Source organism: Eptesicus fuscus, chromosome 23 (genome assembly GCF_027574615.1).
Source record: "Eptesicus fuscus isolate TK198812 chromosome 23, DD_ASM_mEF_20220401, whole genome shotgun sequence".
Lineage (NCBI taxonomy): Eukaryota > Metazoa > Chordata > Mammalia > Chiroptera > Vespertilionidae > Eptesicus > Eptesicus fuscus.
Window position 1 is genome coordinate 22287611 of NC_072495.1, and position 14677 is coordinate 22302287.

At 57.3% G+C, this 14677-nt stretch overlaps 1 protein-coding gene across 1 annotated transcript in view; it reads left to right on the forward strand.

Annotated features, from left to right (window-relative positions):
• The first annotated feature begins 4729 nt into the window (after nt 1–4729).
• Nucleotides 4730–14677, forward strand: part of KIAA1671 (KIAA1671 ortholog) — a 92320-nt gene continuing 82372 nt past the window's right edge. The window contains exons 1-3 of the mRNA XM_028146830.2: nt 4730–6276; nt 8276–8363; nt 10530–13325. Coding sequence (XP_028002631.2) covers nt 4730–6276; nt 8276–8363; nt 10530–13325 — 4431 coding nt within the window. The remainder of the gene's footprint in view (nt 6277–8275; nt 8364–10529; nt 13326–14677) is intronic.

Here is a 14677-nt window from a genome sequence, read left to right on the forward strand (position 1 = left end):
GGGAATACAGCTGTGAACTGGACCCAGGTCCCTCCTGGCCAGGAGCTCCCAGTCCAGTGGAGGAAACAGAGGCAGTTACCAGGTGTGCCCCTCAGTGCTGGGTGAGGGAGAAGTACCAGGAGTTTGATACCAGGCTCCCCGGAGTCACCTGGACCTGCCCTGAGGCATCAGGGAGGGCATCCTGGAGGAGGTGGCAGCTTGGAGCTGAAAATTGAGGGATGGCTGGAATCTGCCAGGTCGTAGGAAATGGCAGTGTGGAGGCTTGAAAGCGTGTCTTGTGACCTGTCTGGGGTTCATTGTGCTGAAGTAAGAATGTGAGAGCATCTGAGAGACAGACAGACGGATAGACAGACGGATGGATGGGAGGTGTCGATCATTAGACTGAAGCTGGGGAGATGAAGAGGAGCCAGATCCCGCCGGGCCTCAGGGAGGGAGTTTGATCTTTATCCAGAGGTCGGTGGGGAGACTGCGTGGGCTTGGCGCAGGGGGGCGACGTGGTGGTGCTCGCCTATCAGATCCGCTCTGGCTGCGGCTAGGAGAGTAGATTGGGGGCATGTCAGCGGAAAGGCGGATTTTAAATGTCTCTTCTCAGTGAAGTTTTCCCTGGCCACTCCTTTGTTGTCATTGATCTAACATTCTGTACATCTTGCTTATTTATATTCATTGTATGTTCCCCTCTTCTTTTAAACAAATTTTGTTTAATTACTGATTTGAGAGGGGGGGGGGGAGAGAGAGAGAGAGAGAGAGAGAGAGAAGAGAGAGAGAGAAACGTTGATTTGTTGTTCCACTTAGCTGTGCATTCATTAGTTGCTTCTTAATATGTGCCCTGATTGGGGATCAAACCTGCAACCTTGGTGTGTCGTTGGCCAGGGCCTGCTCCCCTTTTCTTGACTATCAGCTCCACAGGGACAAGACTTTCTGGATATGTGTCCCCAGAACTCAGTCCACAGTGGGTGCTCAGGGAACGAATGAGCGAAGGAAGCAGCCATGGGGATGGAGAAGAGAGGATGCCTGCATTCCAGTGACGTGAGGCATTGGGCTGTTTCCATCTGGGGCCTGTGGATGGATGAACCACACGCGTTTTCTGCATCCTGGCTCCTCTGGGAGGCCCCGGGCATGCACGTGGCCCTTTGCGCAGTGCCCCACACAGATGCAGACTTGGGAGGCCAGGTCACATTCCGGAAGACGCTGCAGGGTGTCAGGACTGGCTCGCACCCCTCGCCAGATGGTGGCATTCCCAGGGAACAGCACCCAGAGATGGCTGAGTGAATGACTGGTGAGCTCCCAGATCGGGTTTGAGGGTATAATTATGAAGAATTGGCAACAGCTGTTAGAATGAATCAACGCCTCTGAATCCGAGCGGAAAAGCTGCCAAACTGTTGGGTTTTGAATGGAAGCACTTCTCTGGCCTCCTCCCGGTGCCGTTCTCTCGGATTTCCCCGGAGACTTTGAGCTCCGTGGCTGCACCCCCAGCCCCGAGCCCAGAGCCTGGTTTGTGGAAGGAAGGTCAGAAGGATGGACGAATGAATGAATGCCCTTGAGAGACACCTGCCTAATTTCAGCAGCTATTGGTCTTGGTGACTCAGTTCCCAGGAGAAAAAAAAAAAATGGTTTTCGCTGCATGAAATCATAGGAAATGGAATTTTAAATTTTGCAAATCAGTTCAGTGAAATCAAGCCTGTGGACTTGGCAGGTTTAGCAAAAGCAGAGACAAACCCATCACCACCCTCTGCTCCAGGTCTGCTTGAGGTCTGACTGACATCCTCTGTCGCCTGGTCTAGTGTAGCCTCTAGACCTCCCAGGTCAGCCTTGCTCCCAGTCTGTCCCCCAGGGCGACCTCCATGATGATTAAAAAAGAGAAGGCTCGCCCTGGCCTGTGTGGCTCAGTTGACTTGGTGTCGTTCTGTGCACCGACAGATTGCGGGCTCGATCCCTGGTAGGGGGTGTGCTGCAGGAGGCAGCCAATCGATGTTTCGCTCTCACATCGATGTTTCTCTCTCTCGCACACTCAGTAATTAGGTAATTGGTGTTGTGATATGCCAGGCCACTGTGCTGACTACTGGGGACTCAGGGTGCCCTCTGGGGGCTTACCAGGGAACTAATGCACTATGAAATGTAACTGTGTAGCTATGATGAAGCCTGCCAAGTATCTGTGGGGCTCCGTGGACATATAAGAGGGAGATTGTACTAGGTTGGAGAGGGACACGGATGCCTGAGCTGTGATCTCAGGGGCGGGCCTGTGCCTGCGCAAGAGGGGTCTCTCAGAGAGCAGGCACAGCATGTGCAAAGGCCCTGAGGCAGCATCTGAGAACCACCAAGAGATGCAACGTACAAACACTACTGAGCAGGGGAACCAGGAGAAGCAGCTCCCCAGTCAGCCAGCACCTGCGTGTTCGGGAGTCACCTCCACTGAAGCCTTCCAGAACCACCACCGCCAGTTCTAGGCGGTTAACCCTCCTCGCCCTGTGCTCCCAGGTGCCCCTTTATGGACCAGGATGGATGCTTACGGCCCCTTGCATGTGTGTGTTTCCCACACAAGACTGTGAGTTCCCTGAAAGCTGGGGATATTTCTTGTTCACCTCTGTGCACACAGTAGGTGCTCAATAAACACGCATTAAAGAAACTGGGCGGGGGGAGGATTTTTACTGAGCACCTACTGTGGACTCGGCACTGTTTATGCGCATGTATATGTAAGGCTGCAACATTGAAAAGCCGGAAGGAGCGTGAGTTTGACAGGCTGGGGGAGATGCCAGCGGACGCAGTTGGAGCTCCAGAGCTTTTGTACCGTCTGTGCACACATCGCTGGAACCGGGGCTGCCGTCCCTGTCTCCCCAGTCCTGCGGAAACTCAGCCTGCAGGGACGAGTCTTTCCTCTCCTCCCCCTGGCGCCCCCCCCCCACCCCCCACCCGGGCTCCTGCCATGGGAGTGTGGGGACAGCCCTGCTGGCGATGAGATGTGACACCATTGGCTTTCTCTGGCAGTCACACATCCCCTGCCAGGGCCTGCCGGCTCGGGTAAGTGGGGCTGGAGCGTCCAGGGGGTGGAGGGTGCCTGCGAGGTCTGCCGGGAATTTTGTGTCTGTCCTCGGAGCCCTGTTATTGCCGTGTCTCTGTGTCTGTGACCCTGAGCAGGGTTGCCAGAGGTCACGGGGGCTGGCTCTGGAGGTGAGCAGCCCAGACTGTGGGCAGGCCCCCCGGTGTCACTGCAGGTAGAATTCTCCCTCTGCCAGATCCCCCGATTCTCCATCTCTGTCCCTCTCTTCTGCTTCTGACGTGTCTAGACAGCGTTCTCTGGTTTGGGGAGAAGGAATCTGTTAGCACCATCGAGCGCGTAAGGAAGAGAAAATGTCAAAATCTGTCTGCCTTTCTCTCCCGCCGGCTGCCGAGTGCGTCAGAGCCGGGGCAGCCGTGCGGGGCCTCGGGCGGGCGGGGAGCGGGAGGCTTGCATCGAACGGAAACACCCTCCAATGTTAGTCCACCCAGCTGGGGGCAGGCTGGGGGCAGTTTTTCGGGGAACGGGGACACTGGTGTGACGGTGGGGACAGGGTGGGGGAGGAATCAAGAACGGTGACTCATCTGGCACTTTGTAAGACCAGAAAGGAATACAGCGTAATTTTTCAAAAAGGCAGAGTTGGATGGATTGAGGACCCGAGGCCAGGTTTCAGCTGTGTGATGTAGGCAGGTCAGACGACCTCTCTGGGCCCTTTCCCTTTCTCTCTGTCATGGAGATACCGACCCTACCTGGCCCTTGGGGTTGTCGGAGGATTAACCAGAGGAGAGGGCACCTGCTCGGAGAGAGCAGGTCATACAGAGCTGGATGGACCAGGGGCTGTGCCCGAGCCACAAAGGAGGTCGGGTCATCACCGTACCCGCCTCACAGGGTGGTGAGGGTGATAAGATTTCTCAGTCGTGGCATGCATGCCCTCACCATTAGCTGTTGCTCTCGCTGAGACGATGAAGACAGCCAGCGAGGAGTAGGCATCCAGTAGAAAGGAACCCAAAGGCAAATGACCACCGTCGGTGAGCGGCAAGTCAAGGTGGCTTTGCGGAAGGCATCCGGAAGGGTGCGGGAGGGGAAGATAAAGGGCAGGCCGGTGGGGTCGGGGGCCATTCACCCGCCCTGTGACCTCGGGGGCTCTGGCTTTGGGCAACGAACCGTGTGAGCTGGGGCTGGCCACTGACCCTCTCTGAGCGCGGCGCCCGCACAGGCTCGTGAGGGGCTCAGCTGGGGTGCCTGAGGCCCCGTGGGCAGGCTCTGAAGTGGGAAAACGGTGACAGGAGACCGGGAACTCGAGGGGGGCTGTCAGGGGGGCTGATGCTGGGAGCGTGCAGAGTGAGTGTCGCATCCCGACTACGCTTCTTGCTTCCTGAGCGACTTCAGGCCGGTCGCTGGGCCTCTCTGAGCCCATTTCCTTATCTGCACAGCAGAGATAAGCCCTCCTTACCTTGACTTGAGCTGAGTCAGGAAAGTCCTGGAGAATGTTGGCGCCTTCCCCCCGCCCTTTGATCAGGAAGGAACTCCAGAAACAGCCCGAGTTCAGAGGGATGGAGGGACTGGCCCAGGCGTGCCCGGCGAAGTCCGTGGGGAGTTGCTGTCCAGAACTCGGGGCTCCGGCTGCTTCGACCGGACGCTGGCTGCATTTAAAATTTCCCTTTTTTTTTTTTTTTTTTTAGCAGTGGCTTCTCCATTTCGGATGTTTTGAATCCCCATGGATCCACAGCCGTAACCATGGTGACGCGGGTGGAGGTCGGCTCCATCACGCCCCTGACAGGAGTGCCAGGCCTCGGTGAGATCACCAAGGAGGAGACCCTGACGCGGACCTACTTCCGCCAGGCGGGCGACACCTCTGGGGCCCCCTCGGCGCGGCTCTTGGAAGGGAAGAGCCCCCTCCGGAGCCCCGCGCGCCTGCTCCCTCTGCCCAGACTGGCCCCCAAGCCCTTCTTCAAGGAGCGGACCCCGGCCGTGAAGTCCCCGGGGCCCGGCCCGGCCAGGCCCTCTCCCTCCGGTGGGTCGCCCCAGGCCGCGGTGGCCAAGGACCTGGGCGAGAAGATGCCCAGCCTGGGGGGGCAGGAGGCGGGCGACGAGGGCCTGCCGAGAGGCTCGTCCCTGTTCCCCAAGGCCACGTTCCTGAGGCCCAGCGCCAGCACCCTGATCCTCTTCGAAACCACCAAAGCCGGCCCTGCCCTGGGGAAGGGGCTCAGTGAAGGGGCCCCCGAGGCCAAGACGGCCGTGTCTCAGGAGTCCCCCTCGGGCTCCAGGCCTGAAGTGGCCGCCAAGCCCGCCCTGCCTGCCCGGAGGCCTGGGGGGACCCTTCCCCGGCCGGCCTCCCTGTCCCAGGACACCAGGCCGGCCGCCACCCGAGAGGACGCAGGCCCCGAGGAGCCCCCCTCCAAGGCCAGCGGCGGGGAGGACGCGGGCAGCCCCGCGGGGGAGCCCCGGCCTCGCCCCAAGAGAAGGCCCGTGTCCGCTATTTTCACGGACTCCATTCAGCCGCAGCGGCTGGGCCCCGGCGGGGCGGCCGCGGGGGGGAGAGCACCCCCCACCCCGCCCGAGAAGACGTGGGTGCGGAGGCCCCGGCCTCTGTCCATGGACCTCACGGCCCCGTTTGAGAGCAGAGAGGCCTTGCTGAGGAAGGCCGCGGGCGAGGCCGCCGCAGGTCCCCCCAGCCAGCGCCGGGGGCCCGAGAGGCTCCCCCCGGAGTCCCCCGGGGACGGGGAGAGTCCGGTCAAAGCAGAGGCTCCCCTCCCTGACGCAGACTCCGACTTCCTAGAGGTGGCCAAGAAGATCCGCGAACGGAAGGAGAAGGTGCTCTCCAAGCAGGCCGAGCTGGGCGGCCTCAGAACCGCGGGGGGCTCAGCCAGGGCCCCCCCCACAGACGACCAGAAGCCCGGGGGAGAGAAAGCCAGGCTGGACACAGAGCCAGAGAAGGCTCCCGAGTCCCCTTCGCCCAGGCCGGGCAAAGGCCGAGAGACGGCGGAGGTGAAGAGCAGAGCGTCCGACGGGGAAATCCGGCCCCGGGGAGAGTGGGTCTCCAGGGGCAGCGTCAAGAAGCGCCTCAGCCTGTTCGGGGAGGAGAACGCCTTGGCCCTGGCAGGGGGGTCTGAACCCCCGCCGGCCACCCCCGAGTCCCCATCGGCTGCTCCGGAGCCCGAGAAAGCAGGACCGAGCGTCCAGGATCGGATCAGAGGCTGGGCCACCGAGAACTCCAAGGTCAAGCCGGAGGTCAGGAGGAGGGCGTTCCAGGCTCGGCCACTGTCGGCGGATATGACCAAACTGTGAGTGGGAACGTCTCATGGGGTTCACTCTGTCCCTGAGCTGCCTCAGACCGCCCCCCAGGGGCCCCCCAGGGATGAGGCACTGCAGGCGCCAGGCTCCGTGCTGGGCACCTCACACCTCCTCTCTGGGTTCACCCGCAGCCTCAAGAGGAAGCGGCGTTAGCTGCCATTTCTCAGATGTGGGGTATGCCAGCAGTGGGGCCAGGAGCTCAGTTTTCTTGTCTCTTCTCATCTTTGCACTGGGGAGACATTGTGCCCATTTCACAGATTGGGGTAGGAAAGGCGAAGTACCGTGAGGAAGTCGATGTATTCCAGCTCCGCCTGTCTCCATAGCTAAGCTTTCTTCTCCTAAAGTCTGTGCTCACCTAATGTATGGCCGAAACCCCCACGAGTGGCCGGCAAAATAAAACCAGATGGGTCAAGATAACTTGGGTCAAGATCACTCTCCCCATGGGAAGCCCTCAGGGCATTGTAGCTTTAAGTGATGTTACTAACCCTGTTAGTCGTCCTTTTCTAAGTTCTCCCGGCCTCTGATAATCTCCTGTGCCTTTGTTTTCCCACAAATGGCTTCTTGGTTACAACAGGGAGATGCCACTGGGCGTGTCCACTAGCTCAGTAATGACATGCATGCCACTGACATACTCTGTCGGGGATGGAGCGTCCAGGGGGCAGGACCTCTGGGCAGACTGCCCTCCCAGCCCTGGGAACTAGGGCAGCCAGCTGGGCCAGAATTAGACCGGTGCTCTCAGCATTTAGAATCACCGAGAAAAAATACCAGTGCCCGGGTCCCACCTCCCGAGATTCTGATTCAGTTGGTCTAGGGCCGTGGTCGGCAAACTCATTAGTCAACAGAGCCAAATATCAACAGTACAACGATTGAAATTTCTTTTGAGAGCCAGATTTTTTAAACTTAAACTTCTTCTAACGCCGCTTCTTCAAAATAGACTCGCCCAGGCCGTGGTATTTTGTGGAAGAGCCACACTCAAGGGGCCAAAGAGCCGCATGTGGCTGGCGAGCCGCAGTTTGCTGACCATGGGTCTAGGGAGAGGGGTTCCTCGCTTGATTGTTTTTAAAGCTTCTGGGGTGATTCTCATGTGTGGGCCTGAGAACCCCTGAGCTCAGATAACAGAGAAAGGGGCACCAATGTCAGGGATCTCACACGCCTCCTCTCCCTGCAGTGCCTTGGATTATTCCCATTGGACAGATGGATAAACTGAGGCTCCAAGTGTGGGTCAGGTTTCAGAGTTTTGATTTCTCTCTCCTTTCTTTCCTCTGCAGCCCTCCTCTCCGCCCCACCCTACACTAATCTTTAGGCATCCACTCTAAGGAACTTTTCAGAGATGGCAAAATTCTAGCTCAGAGCTCCCCTTTCTCCCTCTTCCCCTTCACAAGTGGGGAAACAGGCCCAGAGAGGGACAGTAACGTGGCCAACGTCACCCGGAGAGGCAGAGACAGGCCAGTGCCCCCACACATTCCCCCGGTCCAGTCCCGTGACTGGTGTGCAGTGGGGCCGCTGTTGTGCCTGTGGTTGCTAACAACAGCCATTCATTATTCCTCCCGGGGCATCCTCGGTCTTCCCTGAACGCCCTCAGGTAGCTATTAGGGCTCTGGGTAGCCTCTTCTCCGCCCTACAAAAGGCGATGGGGAGGTGTTAATTATCCCCATTTTATAGAGGCTCAGGCGAGGTCACAAGCTCCCTCGGTGGGAAGTTGGTCGAGCTGGCATTAGCACCCAGCTCTCTTCCCCCGATCCTGGGGCTCCCGGTACCCCGATGATGCTGTGTTTAAGGTAGGCTGTTCCTCCTGGGCCCTTTTCTGTTGGTTTGGTGACCAGAAAGGAAATGTCTTTTCTCAGAGCAAAAATCAGGCGCTGTTGCTTTGATGACCTCCGATTCCACCCTGGGTCCCTGAGCGGGTTGTGGCGTGTGGGATGGAGGGAGTCGTGGCTGCTGGCCCAGCCAAGTAACCCGGATCTCTCTGTACCTGGATCTCTGTCCCAGGTTTTCAAGTTCAGCTTCAAGCAGTGAAGTCAAGTATGAGAGGTGCTCGGAGCTGAGCGGCGAGCTTGCTAAGGAGCCGAGAGAAAAGGTGAGGAGTCACTGTGTGTGGTAGCTACACTCACTGGCACGGCTTTTCTGACCTTCGAGACCCAGAAAGAATCGGGAGCCTCCCGAAAACAGTAAGACAGCTGAATGCCGAGACCGTTCAAGTCCCTTCCAGCGTGCTGGCTGCGAGCCCCCGTTCCCTCGTGTTAAATGCTTTTTACAAACGCGATCGCCAGGTCTGTGTTTTTTCTGTGCACAGAGGGAAAGGGACATGGCGTTCCCCTGTGAGAAGGCCTGCTTTGTTAAGAAACGAATAAAGCTGAAAAAATGTTCATAGAAACCCCCTCCATTTCCCTAATTATGGCCCCTGCTTCCTTCTCCACTCTGACTTTCACCTAGCAGCCACAGGAGGGAAATTGCCGGCAATTAAATCGCTCAAAAAGTATCTTTATTTAGTGCATTTCGGAAGAAAAAAAAAACTCATCAAAGAACTCCTAGGTGTAACTGGGTTGTGGTTAAGCCCTTTGGCAGAGTTGTAATTTTCTAAAACAGCTTTATTGAGGTTTAACTGGCCCACAGTGAACACACATGGAAAGCGTGCAGGTGAAGAGTTCGACATGTGTACTGCACACCTGTGAAGCTGCCGTCACAATCAAGATAACCGGCACCCAGCACTCCCAGGTGTCCTCCTCACAATCCCTCCCTCCTCCTCCTCCTCCTCCGAGCAATCCCTCCCTCCTTCCCTCCTCCTCCTCCTCCTCCTCCTCCTCCTCCTCCTCCTCCTCCTCCTCGTCCTCCTCCTCCGAGCAACCACTGACCTGCTTTCTGTTGCAATAGATTCGTGTGCATTTTCTAGATTGTTCTATAAATGGGACCAGTGCTCTTTTTTTCCCCCCCTCGGTTTTCCTTCTTTCACTCAGAATAGTTATGTTGAGATTCGTCACACTGGAGTGTGTATTAATAATTCATTCCTTTTCTTTGCTGAGTAGTATTCCATTGTATGGGTCAACCACAGTGTATCCTATTCATCCTTTGATGGACATTCGGGTCGTTCCCAGTTTGGGGCCCATTGCAAATAAAACTCCTTGTAGTCACATCAAAATACTCTAGTGGCAACAAGAGCAAGAACAAGACGAGCCAGTGAAGCAAGTTGTGTGAAATGTTATTGTCATTGAATTCAGGGGATTGGTTGAGGCGAACTTATTATCTCTGTAATTTTGTATATGTTTGAAAACTTTTTTAAAAATTAACTTTAGGGAGAGAGGAAGTGGAGAGAGAGAGAGGTGCGGGGGGGAAACATCGATTTGTTGTTCCACTTACCTATGCATTCATCAGTCTGAGTGTTGTATGTGCCCTGACCACCTGCTTTTAATCCTTGGGGTTACATATCCAGGAATGGAATTAATTGGTGGGTCCTATGAGTAATTCTCTTTTTTAACTTGTTGAAATAGACTTAGCTCTAACAGAAAAAAAAAAAAAAAAGATTAAAAAAACGACTAAGTAGTACGTGCATGTTATGAAAATCAAACAGAACCAAAGAATGTCGGATTAAAAGATGATTTTTTTCATCCTTATTCCTTCCTCCTCCTCACAGTTTGATTTATATCTTTCCTCCACTGCCCATCTACCTGTGTATTCACACACAGGTGCAGTGTGTTGTTGTTGTTTAAATGGTCTTAAATCATGAAGATACACTGTCCTGTAGCTGCTTTTCTCCCATCGACGGGACGTTTTGTGTGTCTTGGGTGCTATGACGGGGGGGGGGGAGGCCCTCCTGTGGATGCAAGGGCCTGTGTGGTCCTCCACCGTTTGGACGGATCAAAATGGTCTTAGCCCCCGCCTTCCAGACGGGCGCTCACGTCTGTGTTCACTGGCTTTCACAGACAGTGCGGTCTGGACTTTCTCGCTCACAGAGACTTGTGCTCATGAGCGAAGAAGGAATCCTGAGAGGAAACTGGCCAGATGAAAGGAAATGAGAATTTTAAAATCATGAGCGATATACTGAATTGTCCAGATGTCGGCACGACTTTTACGTTCTCTCCATCAGTGTCCGAGAGGGTCCATTTCCCCACATCCTCCCCCGCATTGGGTGGTTCCGTCTTTAAATTGTTATGGTTTATGATTTTAGTAGCAGCCATTTCAGCCTCTTCCTTTCCATTTCGAATCCTTTAACTTAAGTTTCTTTTTTTTCTTTTTTTTTTTTTTTCAGCAAAAGGAAGGGCCTGGTCTGGACGGGACACCTGCTCCAAGGAGCCCCTGGCAGCCTGGGACGCCCCGGGAGAAGGCCAGGCAGGCGCCGCGGAAGGACAGTTCTAACCAGGTCCCCAGCAGCTGTCGCGGGGCAGGCTCGGCGGGGGCCCCGAGCTCCTCGGACAGCACCCCAGAAGACGAGGGAGGCTTCCAGACCGTGAGGGCCACCGTGTTTGAGCATCACGTGGAGAGACACACTGTGGCTGACCAGTCGGGACGCCGTCCCTCGGCCACACCCCCCGGTGCTGTGACCCATGTTTCGGAGCCCCGGCCCAGGCCCGAGAGAAGCTCGTGGCTGGGGAAGGACCCCCCAGAAAAGACGATCCTCAAGAAAGAGAATTCGAGGTGGTCAGAAATCCCCGACACCGCGAGAGTGGGATGGACTCCCCTCCTGAATGGGGACCCCAAACAGCATCACACGCCTCTCCCGGAAAGGTCCCCTCTGGGCGAGAAACGCAGTAGTCACCCCTTCCTGACGTGCTTGGAGCACCCTCCCAGGTCACAGAGGGTTGAGCCCAAGTACGACGTCATGCACACAGTGGGGGAGCGTGCGCACAGTGAGGCTGTCGCCACGGCGCCCGAGGAGAAAGCCGTGGAGCTCCGGAGCGGCGGCGGCAGGGCCCGGCTCTCGCTGAAGGGGAGGCAGCTGTCCCCCGACGTCACCCCTGCCGACCCGGAGTGCAGGCCGGACAGTCAGGCGGGCTCCGTCCAAAGGGCCAGTCTGATCTGGGAAACTCGAGGGACGCAAGAGGTCAGCGGGCCCATCCCTGACCCCCGAGAGCCGCAGGGCACGTCCGGGGGCAGTGGCCTGTCCCCCAAGCGGAAAGGCGGGGCGGCCGGGAACTGGCACAGAGCCACCCTGGTGGTCAGCGATGACGGCGGCTCGGCAGTGAGCCCTCCGGTCCCCGGCGAGCGTTTGGCCAGGCCCTGGGGCCCCGAGGCCACCGGTGTGAGCACCGTCCAGGCCGCCAGCAGCGAGGCCCAGCGCCCGGGGCCCGAGGGGGCCAGGAACAAGCCGGGAGGCTGTGCCGCGGCGGGAGAAAGGGCTGCTCTCCGGGGCTGCCCTCCCGACGCTCCTTCCAGAGCCAAGGATGAGCCCTCTGACCTCCTCCGAGCGCGGCCGCCCCCTGACGGGCTCGTGCAGAAAGGGCCCTGCGTGGCGGCCGCCGGGGAGGGTGAGCGGAGGCCGGCCCCGGCCCCCGAGCCTGAAGTCAGGATGCGGAGGGGGAGCCCCGGGGACCAGCGATTCGAGAAGTGGAGGCGGCGGACGTTGCCCCACGACGTGAAGTTTGAGGAGTTCAGCTTCCTGTCTTCGGAGGGGGAGCAGCCGCGCCCCGATGACCTGAGCCCCAGCGCAGGCGTGAGGAAGCCTCAGCCATCCCGCAGCAGGGTGGAGGCCCAGGAGGGGGACCCGGCTCTCCCAGCCGTGAGGCCAGGGCCGTCTGGGGAACCCAGGGCGACCTTTTTTGCAGTGACATATCAGATCCCCGATGCTCAAAAAGCAAAGGGTGTTGTTAAGCCCGGGCCCGGAAACTTGACGGAACATTCTAGAAAAACAGCTCCGCCTCCCTCGCCTCATCCTTTAACTTCCACCTTGGTTTCTCCCAGCCCTGAAGAGCCTCCGGAGACCGTGGGCAGTAGGAGCCGGGCGCAGGGCAGAGAGCTTGACAACGCCAGCGTTTCAAACACTCTAAAGCCAACAGATGTTTCATCGCCTCCTGGGGACAGGATTCTGGATCTTTCCACCGAAAGAATCTTCGATGCAGACGCTGTATGTGTCCATCGGCGACCAGAAGGCCGCACTGGGTTTCAGAACGACTGGAGGGAAGGTGGGAGCAAGACGTCCCCCAGTAGCGCTCCCCAAACCATCCCTGCTTTCCAAAGTTGCCCGAAAGCCGGGGACCCCCTCGTCAGAAGGAGGAGCGAGAGGGTCAGCGAGACGTCCCCGGGCAGAGTCGCAGGTGGCTACAGATCCAGCGTTCTTGACATTGACGCCCTGATGGCCGAGTACAAGAAGCCGGAGGCTCCGGAGCGGACGGAGGGGCCGCCCGCAGAGCCTGGCTGGGCCCAGGAGCGGCCAGGCCCGCGAGGCGGGGTGGACCGGAGGCGGAGGAGCCTGAAGGAGGGGCCCGACGACGAGGGTCCCCGGAAACAAGCCAGTTTTGCTGAAACAAGCCACGGTTCTAGTCCAGCCTCTGGCAAGCAGCTGGCCGAGACCCCGGGGGCCCCCACGAGCCCCAAACTCAGCCCTCCTCTGTGGGCTCTGCCGCCCGGGGCTCCTGACAAACAGCCAGGGGCCTCTCCCGGCCCCGGGGGTCCCGGGAAGAAGATCTCGGGAACCGCTGAGGACGAAGCCAAGGCCTTTGCGAGTAAACATCACGGTGCAAAGCGTCAGGATTACCCGGCCGCCTGGGAGGACCCCAGCAGTGCAGCCGGGGTGTTGCCCAAATCCTCCCCAGTGGACAAGAAGAAAGGGACCCCGAGGAAATCCACCGGGCGGGGAGAGGAGGGCCATGCGGCCCAGTGGGGTGACCACCCGCACTATGGCAGGTCACCGCTGGACGTCAAAAGGGCCTCTTCGGAGAAGGGTGCCCCTGCCAAAATCCGAGAGGGCCTGTGCATCATGCAGGAAGCCAGAGAGAGGAGGCGAGAGCAGCCCAAAGGGAGGCCCAGCCTCCCTGGGGAGAGTTCGGAGGCCAAGGAAACCAAAATGGGGCCCTGTCGGCGGGACTCGGGGACTCGAGACAGCCCAAAGGTGAGTCTGAAGGCTGTTTCTGTGTTGTGAGACGTTGGTTAAACATGAAGGCCAGGGGTCTCAAACTCAGAACCTACGTGGGCCAGGTGGGTAAGGAAATGAGAGTCAGGCTGGGTGTGAGACTCTAGGGAGTGGTGGGGATTGTGGCTAATGGAAAGCTCATGCCTTGTCTGAAGGGACAATTGCTGCTCATTTCCTGCTGATTCTTGACCAGTAAGAATGGTAGTCCTGAGACAGCAGATCCGGTTTATCAAGAGAATCTGAAAAAAAACAAGCCAGGTTTTTATATGTAATTTCCCCATGAAATAGGACATTCTGTTCAGTCCAAATGAATAAAAATAAAAGTGTCTGGCTCCATTTAGCCACGAGTTTGAAACCTCCGGCCTAGAATGATAATAGTAGGTATCATTTATTGAGCACCTGCTATATTCCAGTGTGTTGGGTCAAGTTCATTATTGTGTCCCAGAGGTCAGCATTCTGCTTGACATTTTGTGAACATTCCAGAAATACTTGTTGAATGTGTGAATGAGCCATCTGATGTGAGCCTCGTGTGGCAATCCCTCTTTTGTGGTTTGGGTTTCCACAGAAGCAGGTTCTTGCAAGCATTGTTTTAAGAGGTGATCCTCAGCGGAGCTGGAAGAGGAGTGGAGGGGGGAGGCAGGGAAGGGAAGGCAGGTGATGACGGTACCACTCTGGGCCGCTAACCCCCATTCTCACTGGAGGCCTCCGGGGAGCAGCATCGACCACTTCCGAGCCGTCCTGTCCAAGGGCCGAGGAACCTGGAGCATTTATTTTCCCATAAGTTTGCTTCTGTCTTTGCCTGAGGCTGTTTTCGGGGCTTTTAACGTTCAGACTCTTCCATCCTATCTGGCACCATGCTCAGTAATGGAAGGAAAAACCCTCACACAGCCCGGCATGTGTGGCTCAGTGGTTGAGTGTCAACATACGAACCAGGAGGTCACGGTTCAATTCCCAGTCAGGGCACATGCCTGGGTTGCAGGCTCAGTCCCCAGTGGGGGTGTGCAGGAGGCAGCCAGTCGATGATGTTCTTCTCTCATCATGTTTCTATCTCTCTATCCCTCTCCCTTCCTCTCTCTATAAAAATCAATAAAAACTTATTTATTTTTTTAAAGAGAGAGGGGTCCAACCTGGAAAGGGATGTTGTGGAAATGCAACAATAGAATTATATCGATGGAGATCATGAGATGAAGATTCACCCAAGGTTAGGGGTGAAGTTTGGCCTTGAACCCACATCTCTACTCTGCCACTTACCAGCTGTGTGTAAAGCAGGAACTTGGCCTCCTCGAGCCTCAGTTTCCCCACCAGTGTAAACGGGGATCCCTGCCTCAAAG